The sequence below is a fragment of the Panthera tigris genome, chromosome D3, assembly GCF_018350195.1.
Source record: "Panthera tigris isolate Pti1 chromosome D3, P.tigris_Pti1_mat1.1, whole genome shotgun sequence".
Lineage (NCBI taxonomy): Eukaryota > Metazoa > Chordata > Mammalia > Carnivora > Felidae > Panthera > Panthera tigris.
Window position 1 is genome coordinate 32,483,756 of NC_056671.1, and position 13,744 is coordinate 32,497,499.

At 40.7% G+C, this 13,744-nt stretch overlaps 1 protein-coding gene across 1 annotated transcript in view; it reads left to right on the forward strand.

The window, feature by feature from the left end:
* Positions 1–13,744, forward strand: part of AFG3L2 (AFG3 like matrix AAA peptidase subunit 2) — a 39,765-nt gene that overhangs the window by 8,287 nt on the left and 17,734 nt on the right. The window contains exons 6-10 of the mRNA XM_042961910.1: positions 2,062–2,136; positions 5,736–5,860; positions 7,851–8,124; positions 9,511–9,648; positions 11,969–12,122. Coding sequence (XP_042817844.1) covers positions 2,062–2,136; positions 5,736–5,860; positions 7,851–8,124; positions 9,511–9,648; positions 11,969–12,122 — 766 coding nt within the window. The remainder of the gene's footprint in view (positions 1–2,061; positions 2,137–5,735; positions 5,861–7,850; positions 8,125–9,510; positions 9,649–11,968; positions 12,123–13,744) is intronic.

Genomic DNA, 13,744 nt, shown 5'->3' on the forward strand with positions numbered 1-13,744 from the left:
GTTGTAAAGTTACTGTTTTCATCTTGATTTTTTTTTTAATGCTGTAAAGTATTGCAATGAAGAACAACCCTATTTGTTTTGGCCCAGCTGTCCCCACATTTACCACAAAATCCTTTTCTTTCACTTCTACTAGAACCTAGCTTTCACCTTGCTCCGGCTGTCCTCTGTCTCCTTTCATTTTCTTGTGTGTCCTCAGTCCCGCCTTCCCCCTGCTAGAATGTGCCAGCCTCTCCTGGCACCTTTATGACTCCACGGCTCTTAATCTCCCATGAGCTTGGACTTGGGTGCCTAAGTGACTCCGAGTGTTGAAAGTGAGAGCGGATGGGCTCTAAGTGGGGGCCCAGGCAGGGCTGCTGGGAGCCTTTGTCACTACCAGTTGGGCTTTACCCAGTGAGACTACTCCAGCATCTTTGAGATGCTGTGGCCTGTGAGATGCATTATTTTATCCATTCCTAAGAAAAATTTAGTAAGCTGCCAGTGAAACTAGAAAATACCAGTTGTCAAACATATCCTAATTTCTCAGATGTTAAAATATGAAAAATGTCCACCTTAGAATTGATGAAGTGATAGTGAGAAAGCAGGTTAGGCCTGCTGTGTCACTGTGGGGAGATTACTTAACCTCTTGGAATTGGGCTTTTCAATGAAATTGATAAAATAAAGGTAAGATAGTAATACTTACTGGTAGCATAGAAAATCAAAAGTTATTTTTAAAGATGGTTCAATAAGGTGAGGATGGAAGTGACTACTTACTCACACTTTTGAGGTTAATGTTTCTCATGGAAGCCAGGATATTTATGTATAATACCCAGATGTTTTAGGGAGCCTGCCTTCTAAGAAGTAACTCCTGTCTGGTTGTGGAGGGGGCTACAGCTATCCTTCAAAGTGTGGTGACAGGGCCTCAGGGAAGATTCTCCATAGAGGCATCTCCTTTTGGCCTAGTGGTTCTTTGGAATCTGTCTACTGTTGTTCCAGCAGTTTTATGGGGGGGTAGAGTACTTTAGTCCTTTCCAGATGACGTGCTTTGGGAACAGGTAGTTCCCTGTTCCACCTCCTCCTGGAATTACCCAGGGCTCCCTCACAAACTGCCTGCCATTGCAGATTTAATGGCAGCAGAAAGCAAGCTTCTTCCAAAGGGCTCATGCTCCAGATCAACCTAGAACTTAAGGTTAAAGAACTTAGAAGGTCTTTAAAAGTGTTCTTAAGAATCCTATGTAGTTAGGATGTTACAGAAAAAAGCAAGTTTATATTATTTTATACCCATAGAATGGCGAAAATTAAAGTCTTCTGTTAGCAAGTGAGGATGTAGACCAATATGTGAGGATATAGAATATTTTGCTGTGCAGTGTGAATTGGAGAACCACTTTGGAGAGCAGTTTCATGTATAGTAAATGAATAGTAAATAATAGCATAGTAAATGTACTATTAATAGTATAGTATAGAATAGTAAAGTATGTGTACCCTGCAACCCAGCCTTACTGGATCTGTCTATAGGTACATGTTCAGAGAAACCTTTAAAGATGTGCCCAAGAAGTTATCTGCAGGAATGTTCATGACAGCATTGCTTACGATAGCGAACGTTTTGAAACAGCCTAAATGTCTATCAGGAGAATGGATAAATAACTTGGGGTGTGCTCCCAAAGTGGAGTACCCCGCAGATCTGACCTGCCAGCAGGGATGAACCTCAAAAATACGACAGGAAGGGAAAAAGAGTCGTAGAAGAATATACACCAAGCAGGACCATTTTTAAAGTCTAAAAGCAGGTGACAGTGAGTGTATGTTCAGGGTTACATCTGTGTGGCACAGGCACCAGGACAGGCTTTGGGACAGTCAGCACCTAATGTGGGGAGTGTCCACTTCTGGGAAGAGGGGGTGACTGGTGGCTTCAACAGCATTTGTGATGTTTTATTTTTCAAGCCAGAAGGGGAAACAACGGGGCCTCCTTATGTTGTTCATCATTGTTCTTTGTACATCTAAAATACCATGTGCAATTTTAATGGGCTTAAAAGAATATCTGTCTTCTCTGTAAATTTATGTTTGAATATTAACTTTTTAAAATTCCAGGTAGACAGACTGGAAGTCGTCAACAAGCGTTTTGTTCGAGTGACTTTTATACCAGGAAAAACTCCTGTTGATGGGGTAAATGATTTTTATTAATTGATGTGGATTAGCTGTAAATTCACTTTTCAGATTTAGAGTCAGAAAGCAAGCATTCCCTCACATTGCAGTAGCTCTGTGCACCAGCTATGCCAGATTCGGGCAGCACAGCACTCACAGGCCTCTCTAACGCACGCAGGGGAGAATGTGCATGCCGTACGTAGTTGCCTTATGAAGTTGGTCAGTTTTTTGGGGTTGGATTTGGTAATTGTTCTGCTGTACATTTAGGAAATGGTGAAATCCCAGTTTTTAGTATTCTAGTATCATCTATGAATTTTTCAAGACTGAGAGAACAGTTGTTTTGGTTAGGGAAAAACTGTTAAATCTGAATTGCGTATGTCTTGAGACAGCTTTTTTCAAATCAGTTTAAGAAGCGTTCTGATCATATCTCTCCCAAGTGTTTTGTGATATTTTATTCTTTTAATTTCCATTTCGTTTCTCATTTCAAAAAAAAAATATGTGTATCCTTTAAAAAAATTTTTTTTGTTAAATTTTTTTTGATGTTTATTCTTGAGAGAGAGAGAGACAGAGCACGAGCTGGGGAGGGGCAAGAGACACAGAATCTGAAGCAGGCTCCGGGCTCTGAGCTGTCAGCACAGAGCCCAACAGGGCTCAAACTCACGCACCTCGAGATCATGACCTGAGCCAAAGTTGGACACCTAACCTACTGAGTCACCCAGGTGCTCCTAATTTGTAAATCCTGTCCAGCCAGTTTGAACTCTATTCCAGATATCCTAGACTGGGTTGAGGGGATTGTGGGGGAGGACAGCAGTGGGGCAGATGAGGTTCCCAGGTGATTCCAAGGTGATTCCCAGCCCTCCCATCCCCCCATGGGGGCCCATCTCTAGTCCCTTGGTGTCCTGCTGTCTTACTGCCCTCCCCCAGGGTCAGACCTCCTTTACCATGTTGCATCCCTCCTTCCAGATGATTTTGTGTAACCATTTCCTGGTCACCTTGCCTGGGTGGGGCAACATGTAAAGAAAACTAGAACTGATGGTGACCATCTCTGTCTGAAACATGTCGACAAAAAGAGGAATGTCTCTAAAGTTGTGCGGGTTTGGTATTTCAGTCACTTTTAGGAGTAAGTTATTTTAATTGTCTTCATTTCTACCCCACTTCCCATTCTTTTTGCCTTATGATGAAATGTTCGTTAATAACCATGCTCCTTTTTTTTTTCTCAGAACTGTTCCTCAGAGTTTTAGTGCTGGGAATTAAATTGGCACTCCCTTTCAAGAGGACAGTTTGGCAGTGTGTATATCAGCAGTTTTGAAAGTATGCACACACTCAGTAGTTTTGCTTCTAGGACTGTATTCTAGGGAAATACTTAAGGATGCACGTAAAGATGTGTATGCAAGATGTCCTCCAAAACATTGTTTATAGAGCAGAAAATTGGAAATCAGTAAATGCCCACATTAGGCACCTGGTTAATAATAAGGGCTCCTCATTTCTCTTGCTTTAATCTCGCCGCTGGAGCAGTGGCTCAGCAGGACAGTCCTCTTCCCTAGAGGGCAGTTTTTACATCTAGTGCTGGCATGCACAAACGTTTATGTATTGAAATTTGTACCATTTTATTATAAATTACTTTCCTTTTATTTATCCTTTATATTATGGTTAAGGTTTTATATCAGTTTCAAAATTGTGCATGTATTTCAAGATAGTAAAGGGGCTATTATGAAATCTTGAAGGAATGGATTATGAAATCTTGAAGGAATGGCATCAAAGTTGCTACTCAAAGTTGTTTGTTTCTGGATGTTGAGGTTACAGATGCTTTTTATTTTATTTATGTTTATATTACTGTAGTTTTCCCCAGAGAACATGTAATACCTACTATAATAAAAACTTTATTTTGAGTTTTCAGAAATGTGTAGATGATTTTCGGTGTCCTGCTACTTATAGAGTAGCAGTGTTACTTATAGTGTTAGCTGTAGAAGCACAGGCTTTGGAGTTTGACAGACTAGGCTTCAGATCAGCTCTACTCTTTACTGGCTATATGGCCAACTCCCCTAAGCCTGGGTTTCTTTATCACTAAGATGGGAAGGGCAATAATAATGCTTTAAGTCTTAGTGCTGAAATGAGATCTTGAATGTCATTGGGGGTTTTCAAACTTCACTGTGTGTAAGAATCACTTGGAAAGCTGAGACCCACCCCCGGTGGGTCTTCTCTAGATCTTGTCCCCAAATCTCATGCTGCTGGTCCTCTTTATCTGCCCCATTTGTCTGATGTTGAGTCATGCACAGTGTCCAGTTGAGAGTAGGTGTTAAGTAAGGGAATGCTTAGTCACATGTGGCTAACCTATTATTGACTTGTTTTGGGCTTGTGATAGCAGGAATTTTGTAGGTTTTTCAGTGAACAACTTACCAAGAACTGTTATATAATACTATTAAAGAAACTTAAGAAAAAATATATCTGTTATAAAACTACTCTCCATCTTTTTTTTTAGATATTTGGAGAGAAATACCAGAGTGCTGTTCTGCACTCAGTAGCACTGGTTGGTGGGAGGACTTTGGGATGACATGTTACTCTCTTCTGTGCACACTTTTGAATTGAGTTTTTATGACATAGATTTATTGTTTTGATTAAAACTTTTTTTAAGTGATTACAGGTTAGAGGAGGAACAGAGTCTTTTTGTGCTAGAAAATGCTGCTAATACTTGCATAGGCTTGGAACAGGTTCTGACATATTAGTAAAACTCCATAAATGTGAGCTGTTACAAGTACGTGTGTGGTTGTAGAAGAGAGGCAGTGTGACATGCTGGTTAGGAGCACTGGCTCGGGAGCCAGACTCCTCTGGTGCAGATCCAGCCTCTTAACTAGATTTGTAACCATGGGCAAGTGAAGTCACCCCTGTAGTTTTCTCATCTGTAAAATGGGGACAGTAAGAGTCAGGGCTGATACTCAGCCAGTAAACAACTAGCACAATGGGGAATACTTTGGGGTGGGGGGGTAAGTAGCCATTGCCTCAAATCCTTCATAGGTTCCTCCCCAGGGCCTCAGTAACTCACCTGACCCAAGTGAATAGAAGAGTAACAGCTGGCACAGCGAAGGACGCTTCTGTTCTCATTGGGTGGTGGGGTGCCTTCCTGACGTTCAGATTTTGAGTATCACTTCTGGTGATAGTACCTGCTTCTTAGGGTGGTTCTGAAGATTGAATGAGTTAGTGTATATAAAGGGCTAAGAGCCATGCCTGACCCTTAGTAAGTGCTCAGGAAACTTTGGCTGTTAGTACTGCATCACATTAGTTTTCAGTTTGGAAATAGCTGAGAAATACGTGGGAAATGAAGAAGCAGAAAAGGACACATATTTATGAAAAGGACTTTTAATAGATTTTTCATTTGAGTGTATAATTGTAGAACCACTAAGGAATATTGCTTAAGAAATGCTTATTTGCAAGGATTGCCAGGTGCTCTCACTGAGTGAAACTTAATCATTGCATCATTAAAACCAGTCCTTTATTATTGTGGGGTTTTTTTCACTTTCTAAATTTTCAGTATTTCTGAAAAATTCATTAAAAGTTGAACCTTCTGGTAAATTAAACTTTGTTTCCCCTTCATTCTTAGGATATTTTGTTTTGTGTTTTTATAGCAATACGTCTGGTTTAATATTGGCAGTGTGGACACCTTTGAGCGGAATCTGGAAACTTTACAGCAGGAATTGGGCATAGAAGGGGAGAATCGGGTTCCTGTCGTCTACATTGCTGAAAGTGACGGGTAAGACTGTTCACTGTGCTCTGTGTGGATTGCTGTGTGTTCTGTCACCAGATGGCGGGTGACATACAACATTCTCAAGTCTGTCTCAGTTGGGCCAGACTTCTTTTAAGTCATTGGTAATTTACTGGTTTTTGTTCATGACTGCTTTTCTACACATTTATATTTATCTTTGATTAAGCAATAGTTTGGGGGTATTAACGTCCTTTAGTAGGATTTTAGCATAAAGAGCCCCTTTGTTAAAGAATGGCATTGCCACCTTTTAACTGTCATTTACATTTATTTTTCAGAGTTTTCCAGGAATTTTAAGTAACTCTTTTTTCTCTTGTCAGAGCTTGCTTGTTCCCTTAGGGGTTATTTATCTTTAATAATACCAGTTAGAAGTCTGAGGCCTCCAAGGAGGGCCCATTGATTTCAAGAGTCACTTGTCTTTGAGTTTCTATAGGAAATCTATGGCCTTTGAGTACTCATCCATGTATAACACCCAGATAGATTTCCTGGCAGTTACTCCATTCGCATTGAGGTGTACCTTGCTACGGAGTTAGCAGTTCAAGAGTGAAAGTACAAGTAAATCTTAATTTTTCTGAATAAAAGAGCAGAAAAACGGATTGCTAGGGGCGCCTGGGTGGCTCAGTCGGTTAAGTGACCGACTTTGGCTCAGGTCATGATCTCACGGTTCGTGGGTTTGAGCCCTGCGTCGGGCTCTTGTGCTGAACACTTGCTCGGAGCCTAGAGCCAGCTTCAGATTCTATGTTTCCTTTTCTCTACCCTTCCTCCACTTGTGCTCTGTCTCACTCTCTCAAAAATAAATTTTAAAAAATTAGGCAAAAAAGAAAAATGGATTGCTAGTGTGCTAATTGAGCTGGTAGTATTACTCTGTTTTAGAGACTTTCTTGCATCTTAGTTGTGTCAGCCTACAATTTACCTGTTTTTAGATCCAGATAGCTATCAAGATTGTTTCACATGTGCCATATCCCTTGGGCCCTGGGGCTGTCATATAATCATTTAACTGTATGGCTGCTGCTGAAACATTACAGAAAGTTTGGTTGCACCATTCCTTAAACATCTATGGTCAGTGTGTATCTTTTTTCCCCCTCCAGAAATAAACCAAAGGTAAATTTTTCTATGTTCTTACTGCCTGCTGTGGGGGCCTTTAAAAAATTGTAAAAGATGAAAACTTAAAAAGTAGATCCTGGTTTTTTGGGTTTTTTTAGAGCTAAACCGTGTACAAGGTTATGATCCTAATTTCTTAGGATAATTTCAGCTAACTTGCATTATATTAACCAATATGAGTATATATCTGAGGATATACTCATATATATGAGTGTGCATCTCCAGGCTTTAAGTCCTATCTGAGCAGCGCCCTCCAGAGCATGAGCTTGGAGGACAAAAGATTGCTCCCCTGGGAGTCAGTCTGCTAAGTCTGCACAAGCTGCACGGAGTGGCCTGTGCAGCGCTCACCAACAGATTGCTGTCACCATTGTGTACAGGGCTTTTGAAACTGATCTGCCGTTAACTGAGCGAGGATTTGATATTTAGAAGACATCTCTTTAGAATAAGTCGACGCATTCCAATTAAGAGAACTGCAATTTCTGCCCAGGCTAACGCCAGGTCATGTTAAAACTTCTAAGTAATTCAAAAGAAGTTTCTTTGAAAGGCAGATACAATGATAGTAAATTACAGCTAGGTCTGTATCGTGCATAAATGGAGATTACTGGGATAGAAATAAAATCTCAGTAGACAGCATATGTGTTAAGAACAGTTTTTTCTTTGGTCTCGTCTTCTGCAATTCTACATCAGTGATATTGAGACACTGAGATTGTCTTTGTGCCTCAAATAAAACATTTAGAATATTCAGGTTTTACAAAAATAGAAAACATTTACAATTATATCCTAAGCAGTTACCAAAAAGTGTATCTTGCAAACATTTAAAAAGCCAAAGAGTAACCGTCTTAAAAACATGTCAGTGTTGTGTGTGGTTTCTTTTATTTAGCTCGTTTCTCCTGAGCATGTTGCCCACGGTGCTTATCATCGCTTTCTTACTGTACACCATACGGAGAGGGCCCGCCGGCATTGGCCGGACAGGCCGGGGGATGGGTGGACTCTTCAGTGTTGGAGAAACCACTGCCAAAGTCTTGAAGGATGAGATAGATGTGAAGTTCAAAGATGTGGCTGGCTGTGAGGAGGCCAAGCTAGAGATAATGGAATTTGTGAATTTCTTGAAAAACCCAAAGCAGTATCAAGACCTAGGAGCAAAAATCCCAAAGGTAAAAAGTGAACATTCAGATTATTTTCAACGTATTAACCCAAAAATTGTTTGAAATTTTTATCTCTGAAGTTATACTTTTATGAAGTTTGATTACTTGTGACAAAGTAGCTGTTTTTCTCCTTCTGTCTTATTAGTCTCTGCTTTACTCCAGGGTTTTTTCAGGTCAGTTGTTCCGTGGGAATGTGTCTGCTTGTATGTGGTGTGTATATTCCTGAAAAGATTTGTGTTCTCTCCCCTTGGAAGCCTTCCCTGATTCGCCTTGCTTCTCCCTCAGTCTGATTCGGATACCCCGTCTCTCAGCAACTGTGCACATGAGCGCGTTGCCTCCTGCTGTCACCCGCTTGTCCCTCCCTTAGCAGGTTTGAACAGACCATTTGCCTGGGCCTGGCACTCAGATTCGTGGCACAGGATTTGGTGGAGAAGAGATAGCACTGATTCTAGCCTCCTCCTCCCAGGAGTCCCCATGCCTGCTGCTGGTGACAGGCTGGCCTTACTGATCCTTATACTCCCAGGGCCAGGTTTGGTCATTAAGTAAATGAATCCAAGATGTTTAATGATTTAAAAAAATCCACTAATAAAGTTTACTTTAAAGGAATCCTTTGTAAAGGAAATCGTTTCCTTGATTTTCATATCATGCCTGTGTGGATGAAAAGTCATATTTGATAATTTTATAATTTTCTGACTTATGTAGTATCTGTGCACATCATGCCTAAACATCTATACAACTTGAATAATTAGACTGAGCAAACACATTTTCCCTTTTTAACTGCATTCATAGTTGGTCATTAGATTTTTACTTCATTTGTGAAATTTTAAAGGGAAGAAAATAAGCAAAATGTAATTTGGGAGTGTGGTGTTTGTGTCTCTTTGAATTATTTAAGTAAACCTCAGTTGGCTTATTTATTTTTTATACTTACCTGTTAAATTTTTAAAAATTTATTTATTTATTTTGAGATAGAGAGAGAGAATCCCATCAGCACAGAGCCCAGCATGGGGCTCCAGCCCATGAACCATGAGATCATGACCTGAGCCAAAACCAAGAGTCAGAAGTTTAACTGACTGAGCCACCCAGATGCCCCAACCTCAGTTGGTTTATTAATAGATATTCAGCTTAAGTCTAAAGATCTGAAAAGCAGTGCTAAGAATCTTAAAGCGAAGTATGTAAGATTTTACATTCTTACTACATTTTTTAAAACAAGGTAGTCTCTAATCCTTTTCTTCCTCTTCTTACTGTTATAAAAATGTTTTGCCATCGTTGTTTAAGGAATGTTTGTTATATAATCAGAGTTTATAGACAGATTTATATCTTAGAATTGTTTGTGGATATGCAATTTACTTTTCTGAAATTCTAGCTAAATATACTTTTCCTTTTTTATATCTGAAGGGTGCCATTCTCACTGGTCCTCCAGGCACTGGGAAAACACTGCTAGCTAAGGCCACAGCTGGAGAAGCCAACGTCCCTTTCATCACTGTTAGTGGATCTGAGTTTTTGGAGATGTTTGTTGGTGTGGGTCCAGCTAGAGTAAGTCTTTCATTCTCTTATGATGGCGCACCTTCCTCTGTCTCCCCCTGATCTTCCCCCCAAATACGGAGCTGGTAAAGATGGCCCTGGACCAGACTGGTGCAGTCTGTTTATGGGTTGTCCTTTTGTTGTTGAGTTGTAAGAGTTCTTTATATATTCTGGATATTAGCTCCTAATCACATACATTATTTGCAAATAATTTCTCCCTTTCTGTGGGTTGTCTTTTCCCTTTCTTGGTAGTGAAGCACAAAAGTGTTTAATTTTGATGAAGACTAATTTATCCATTTTTTTTTTGCTGTTGCTTGGGCTTTGGTATCATTTTCTAAGACTGTCACCATCCAAGGTCATAAATACTCCTGTGTTTTCTTCTAAGAGTTTTAAAAGTTGTAGCTCTTACGTTTAGGTCTGTGATCTGTCTCAAGTTAATATGATGTGAGGTGTAAGGGTCCATCTTGGTTCACTCTTGTACATGTGTATATCTGGGTTTCCCAGCACCATTTGTTAAAAAGATGATTTTTCCATTGAATGGTGTTGGCACCCATTTGTCTCTCTCTATACCAGTACCACAGTCTTGATTACTGTTCCTTTGTAGTAAGTTTTGAAATCAGGAAGCGTGAGTATGGGTTAGTTTTTAAAGAAACACTTAAATTTTTACTCTTGTGTATTTTACCAGTGTCTAAATATTGACTTTTTTTTTTTTTTTTTAACACTGTAGAAGTGCAAAGTGCTACCACAGTTGCTTTTCCAAACACCAAGATGCAACTTATAATCAGTAACTAAGTGTTGTGCCACCGACTGGCAGCATTTTTTCTTTGTCAGTGGGAAGTGTATTAATGATAAGTCTTACTATTGATGGCATCGTAATTTAAATGAGCTATGATAGGTAAAGTAGGTGGATTCATAGGAGGGCTGTCAGACGGCTAGGGAAGCCTGGGGGACTTGAGTGTTTATGATGATGGATCATGGAATCTGGTACGGGTAGGAGTGGTGGGGGGTGGCTGAAGACAGGAGAGGAGCTGTGGGTGGTGGGGGTAAGTGGTGGGCCTAATGGGCTAGAGATCCAGGAGAAGCCGGCTATGAGAGAACCTTGAGTACATGAGCAAGCCAGACCTGTGGGAGGGGGCAGAGTAGACCACAGGAAGCTGGTTGTGTAGGGAAACCTTGGCATTGCTGGCCATGACAAAATAGAGCAGAAGGTGATTGAAAGAGGTGGGTCAGGGGACGGCCAACCAGGAATCACTAAAAAAATAGTGCCCAGTGGAGGGGGTGGGGGTAGGCTGGAAGAATGGGAAATCGGGCCCAGGAAGTACTACAACCAGGAGGGCAGGGTGTCTGCCACATGGTGGGAATCTCTGAGCAGGGGTTTTCCAGCAGAATTGTTTTGGCAGTAGTCCTGTTGCGTGAGGTGCACTTCAACTCCTACTGGCTCGGATGGAAAGACAAAACCCCTTCCAGTTGAGAGCTTTGCAGGGACAGATAAGGAGGTGAAGGAGGTGTGAGAGGGTGGGGTCTGTTGATCACTGATCTGGAGTTCAGAGGGAGAGGCCTTGGAGGGACATGAGTTATCCTAGGGGATGTGTTCAGAGCAATATAGGAATGAAAGCTAGGAAGTCTAGGCAGGAAAGGACGATGGGGAAATTTGGACTTCTGGTGAATGAAGTGAAAAGGGATGTGAGGCATAGGAGATTGTTTCTGGATCTCTTAAAAGGGGCAGGTGATAGGCTGAGACCCTGGGGATGGCCACTCCTTCATCATAAGCATAAGCACATGCTTATTATCAGGACAGAATGTAGGTGCATGGGCCTCACACCTGCTCCTGTAGTGGCAGGGCACTGTATTATGCTCTGGGGTGATCACTGTGTGGTCTTGTGTAGTTCACGGCCTTTGCGGTGTGTATACATGTTACCTAGATCTGTTAGTAAGTGTCTGCTTATTAATAGCCTGCCTCGGGCCAGAGTAGTTTGAACTTTTACACTGAATATAAAGTTTACACCTCTACAGTATTCTCTTTTGGTAGGGTAAAAATGTGTAGTATTAATTTGTTGCTATAAAAATAGCAGATATTGTTAGCACTTGTGATATATACAGTAAGTTATGATATTATAGAAATAATATTTACTCACCTTAAAGCAGTTACCCACCACCTTACTCATCATTTGCCACCTCTTTGCTTCTTATAACTCTTTTTAAATATGTAGTGCACAGTATCTAACACAAAAAGATCATCTTCCTCTTGGATGGAAGCATGATGTTTATTTTTTATTAGGAGGAAAATAATTTTCAGTTGTTAAGTGACTCTAGTGTTTATATTTTTATCCAGGTCCGAGACTTATTTGCCCTTGCTCGGAAGAATGCCCCTTGCATTCTCTTCATTGATGAAATAGATGCCGTGGGAAGGAAGAGAGGAAGAGGCAACTTTGGGGGGCAGAGTGAACAGGAGAATACACTCAATCAGCTGCTTGTGGAGATGGATGGTGAATATTCAAGTCTTTTGTATTTTAAACTACATTTTCTAATTGTTTTCCATATAGCTAAAGTGAGAATCCTTATGTCGATATTGAGTTCAAATTTTAAAAAAGTATTCTCTAAAACAAACAGCCCTTTTTAAAGGCTCTTCTGTACCAGTATGGATAATGCCAAAATATTCTTACTTGGCAGCCTGCCATAACAATATTGGTATTAAGATGGTGTTTGCATCTGGATGTGAATAAGAGAAAAATTGGTGAAATGATTGCAAAAGAATTGTGGTCTCATTCTTAAAATCATCTATGATTCTGAAGCATCAGGAAAACCCATGCATAACCAAGTGTGTGAATTTGGCAGATTTCAAATACTAAGAGTAGCAGTCTTTCCACATTAGTCAGCTTTTTCTTTTATTAGGAAAGCCATTTTGTGGGATGTGAGAATACTTTGTGCTGTAAGATACACGGATGCTGTTGTGTGCTCAGAAGGGGAAGCGCAGTGCTCAGTACTAAGCTGGTTTACGAGACTGAGCTGGGCATCGGGCAGGCATCCTCGGCGATACTGCGGGTTCAGTTCCAGACAACTGCTATGAAGTGACTATCGCAATAAGCGAGTCAGATGAATGTTTTGGTTTCCCAGTGCATATAAAAGTATGTTTATATTATGTTGAGTCTTTTTAGGTATGCAGTATGTGTCTTAAAAAATTGTACATATTTTTTTTGTACATATTTTAATTAAAGAATGCTCAGAGTGCCTGCGTGGCTCAGTTCGTTCAGCATCCAACTCTTGATTTCAGCTCAGGTCATGATCTCCTGGTTCTTGAGTTCGAGCCCCATATCGGACTCTGCACTAATTACACAGAGCCCACTTGGGATTCTCTGTCTTCCTCTGTCTCTGCCCCTTCCCTCCCCTCAAAAATAAATAAATAAAGATTTTAAAATCTTTTTTAGCTTCTATTGCTGAAAAATGCTAACCATCATCTGAACTTTCAGTGAATTGTAATCTTTTTGCTGGTGAAGGGGTCCTGCCTCAGTGTTGACAGTTGCTGACTGATCAGGGTGGTGGCTGCTGAAGGCTGGGATGGTTTGTGGCAGTTTCTTAAGAGAAGACAGCAAGAAAGTTTGCCGCATTGACTGACTTTCCCTTTCATGAACAGTTTCTCTGTAGCATGCGATGCTGTTTGATAGCATTGTTTACCCACAGTAAACTCCTTTCAGTTTGGAATCAGTCCTCTCAAACCCTGCCCCTGCTTTGTCAACTAAGTTTTTGTTACAGTCTAAATAGTTTACTGTAATTTCAACAATTTTCACAGCAACTTTACCAGGATTAGAGTCCGTCTCAAGAAACTACTTTCTTTGCTCATCCATAAGAAGCAACTCTTCAGACGTTCCAAGCTTTCTCATGAGATGCAGTAATATTCAGTCACATCTTTAGGCTCCACTTGTAATTCTGGTTCTCTTGCTATTTCTCCCACATCTGCAGTCACTGCCTCCACTGAAGTCCTGAACTCATCCATGAGGGGGCAAATCAGCTTCTTCCAAACTCCTGGCAATGTTGATATCTTGACCTCTTCCATGAATCACAAATGTTGTTAGTGGCATCCAGAATGGGGAATTCTTTTGATTATTTCTGG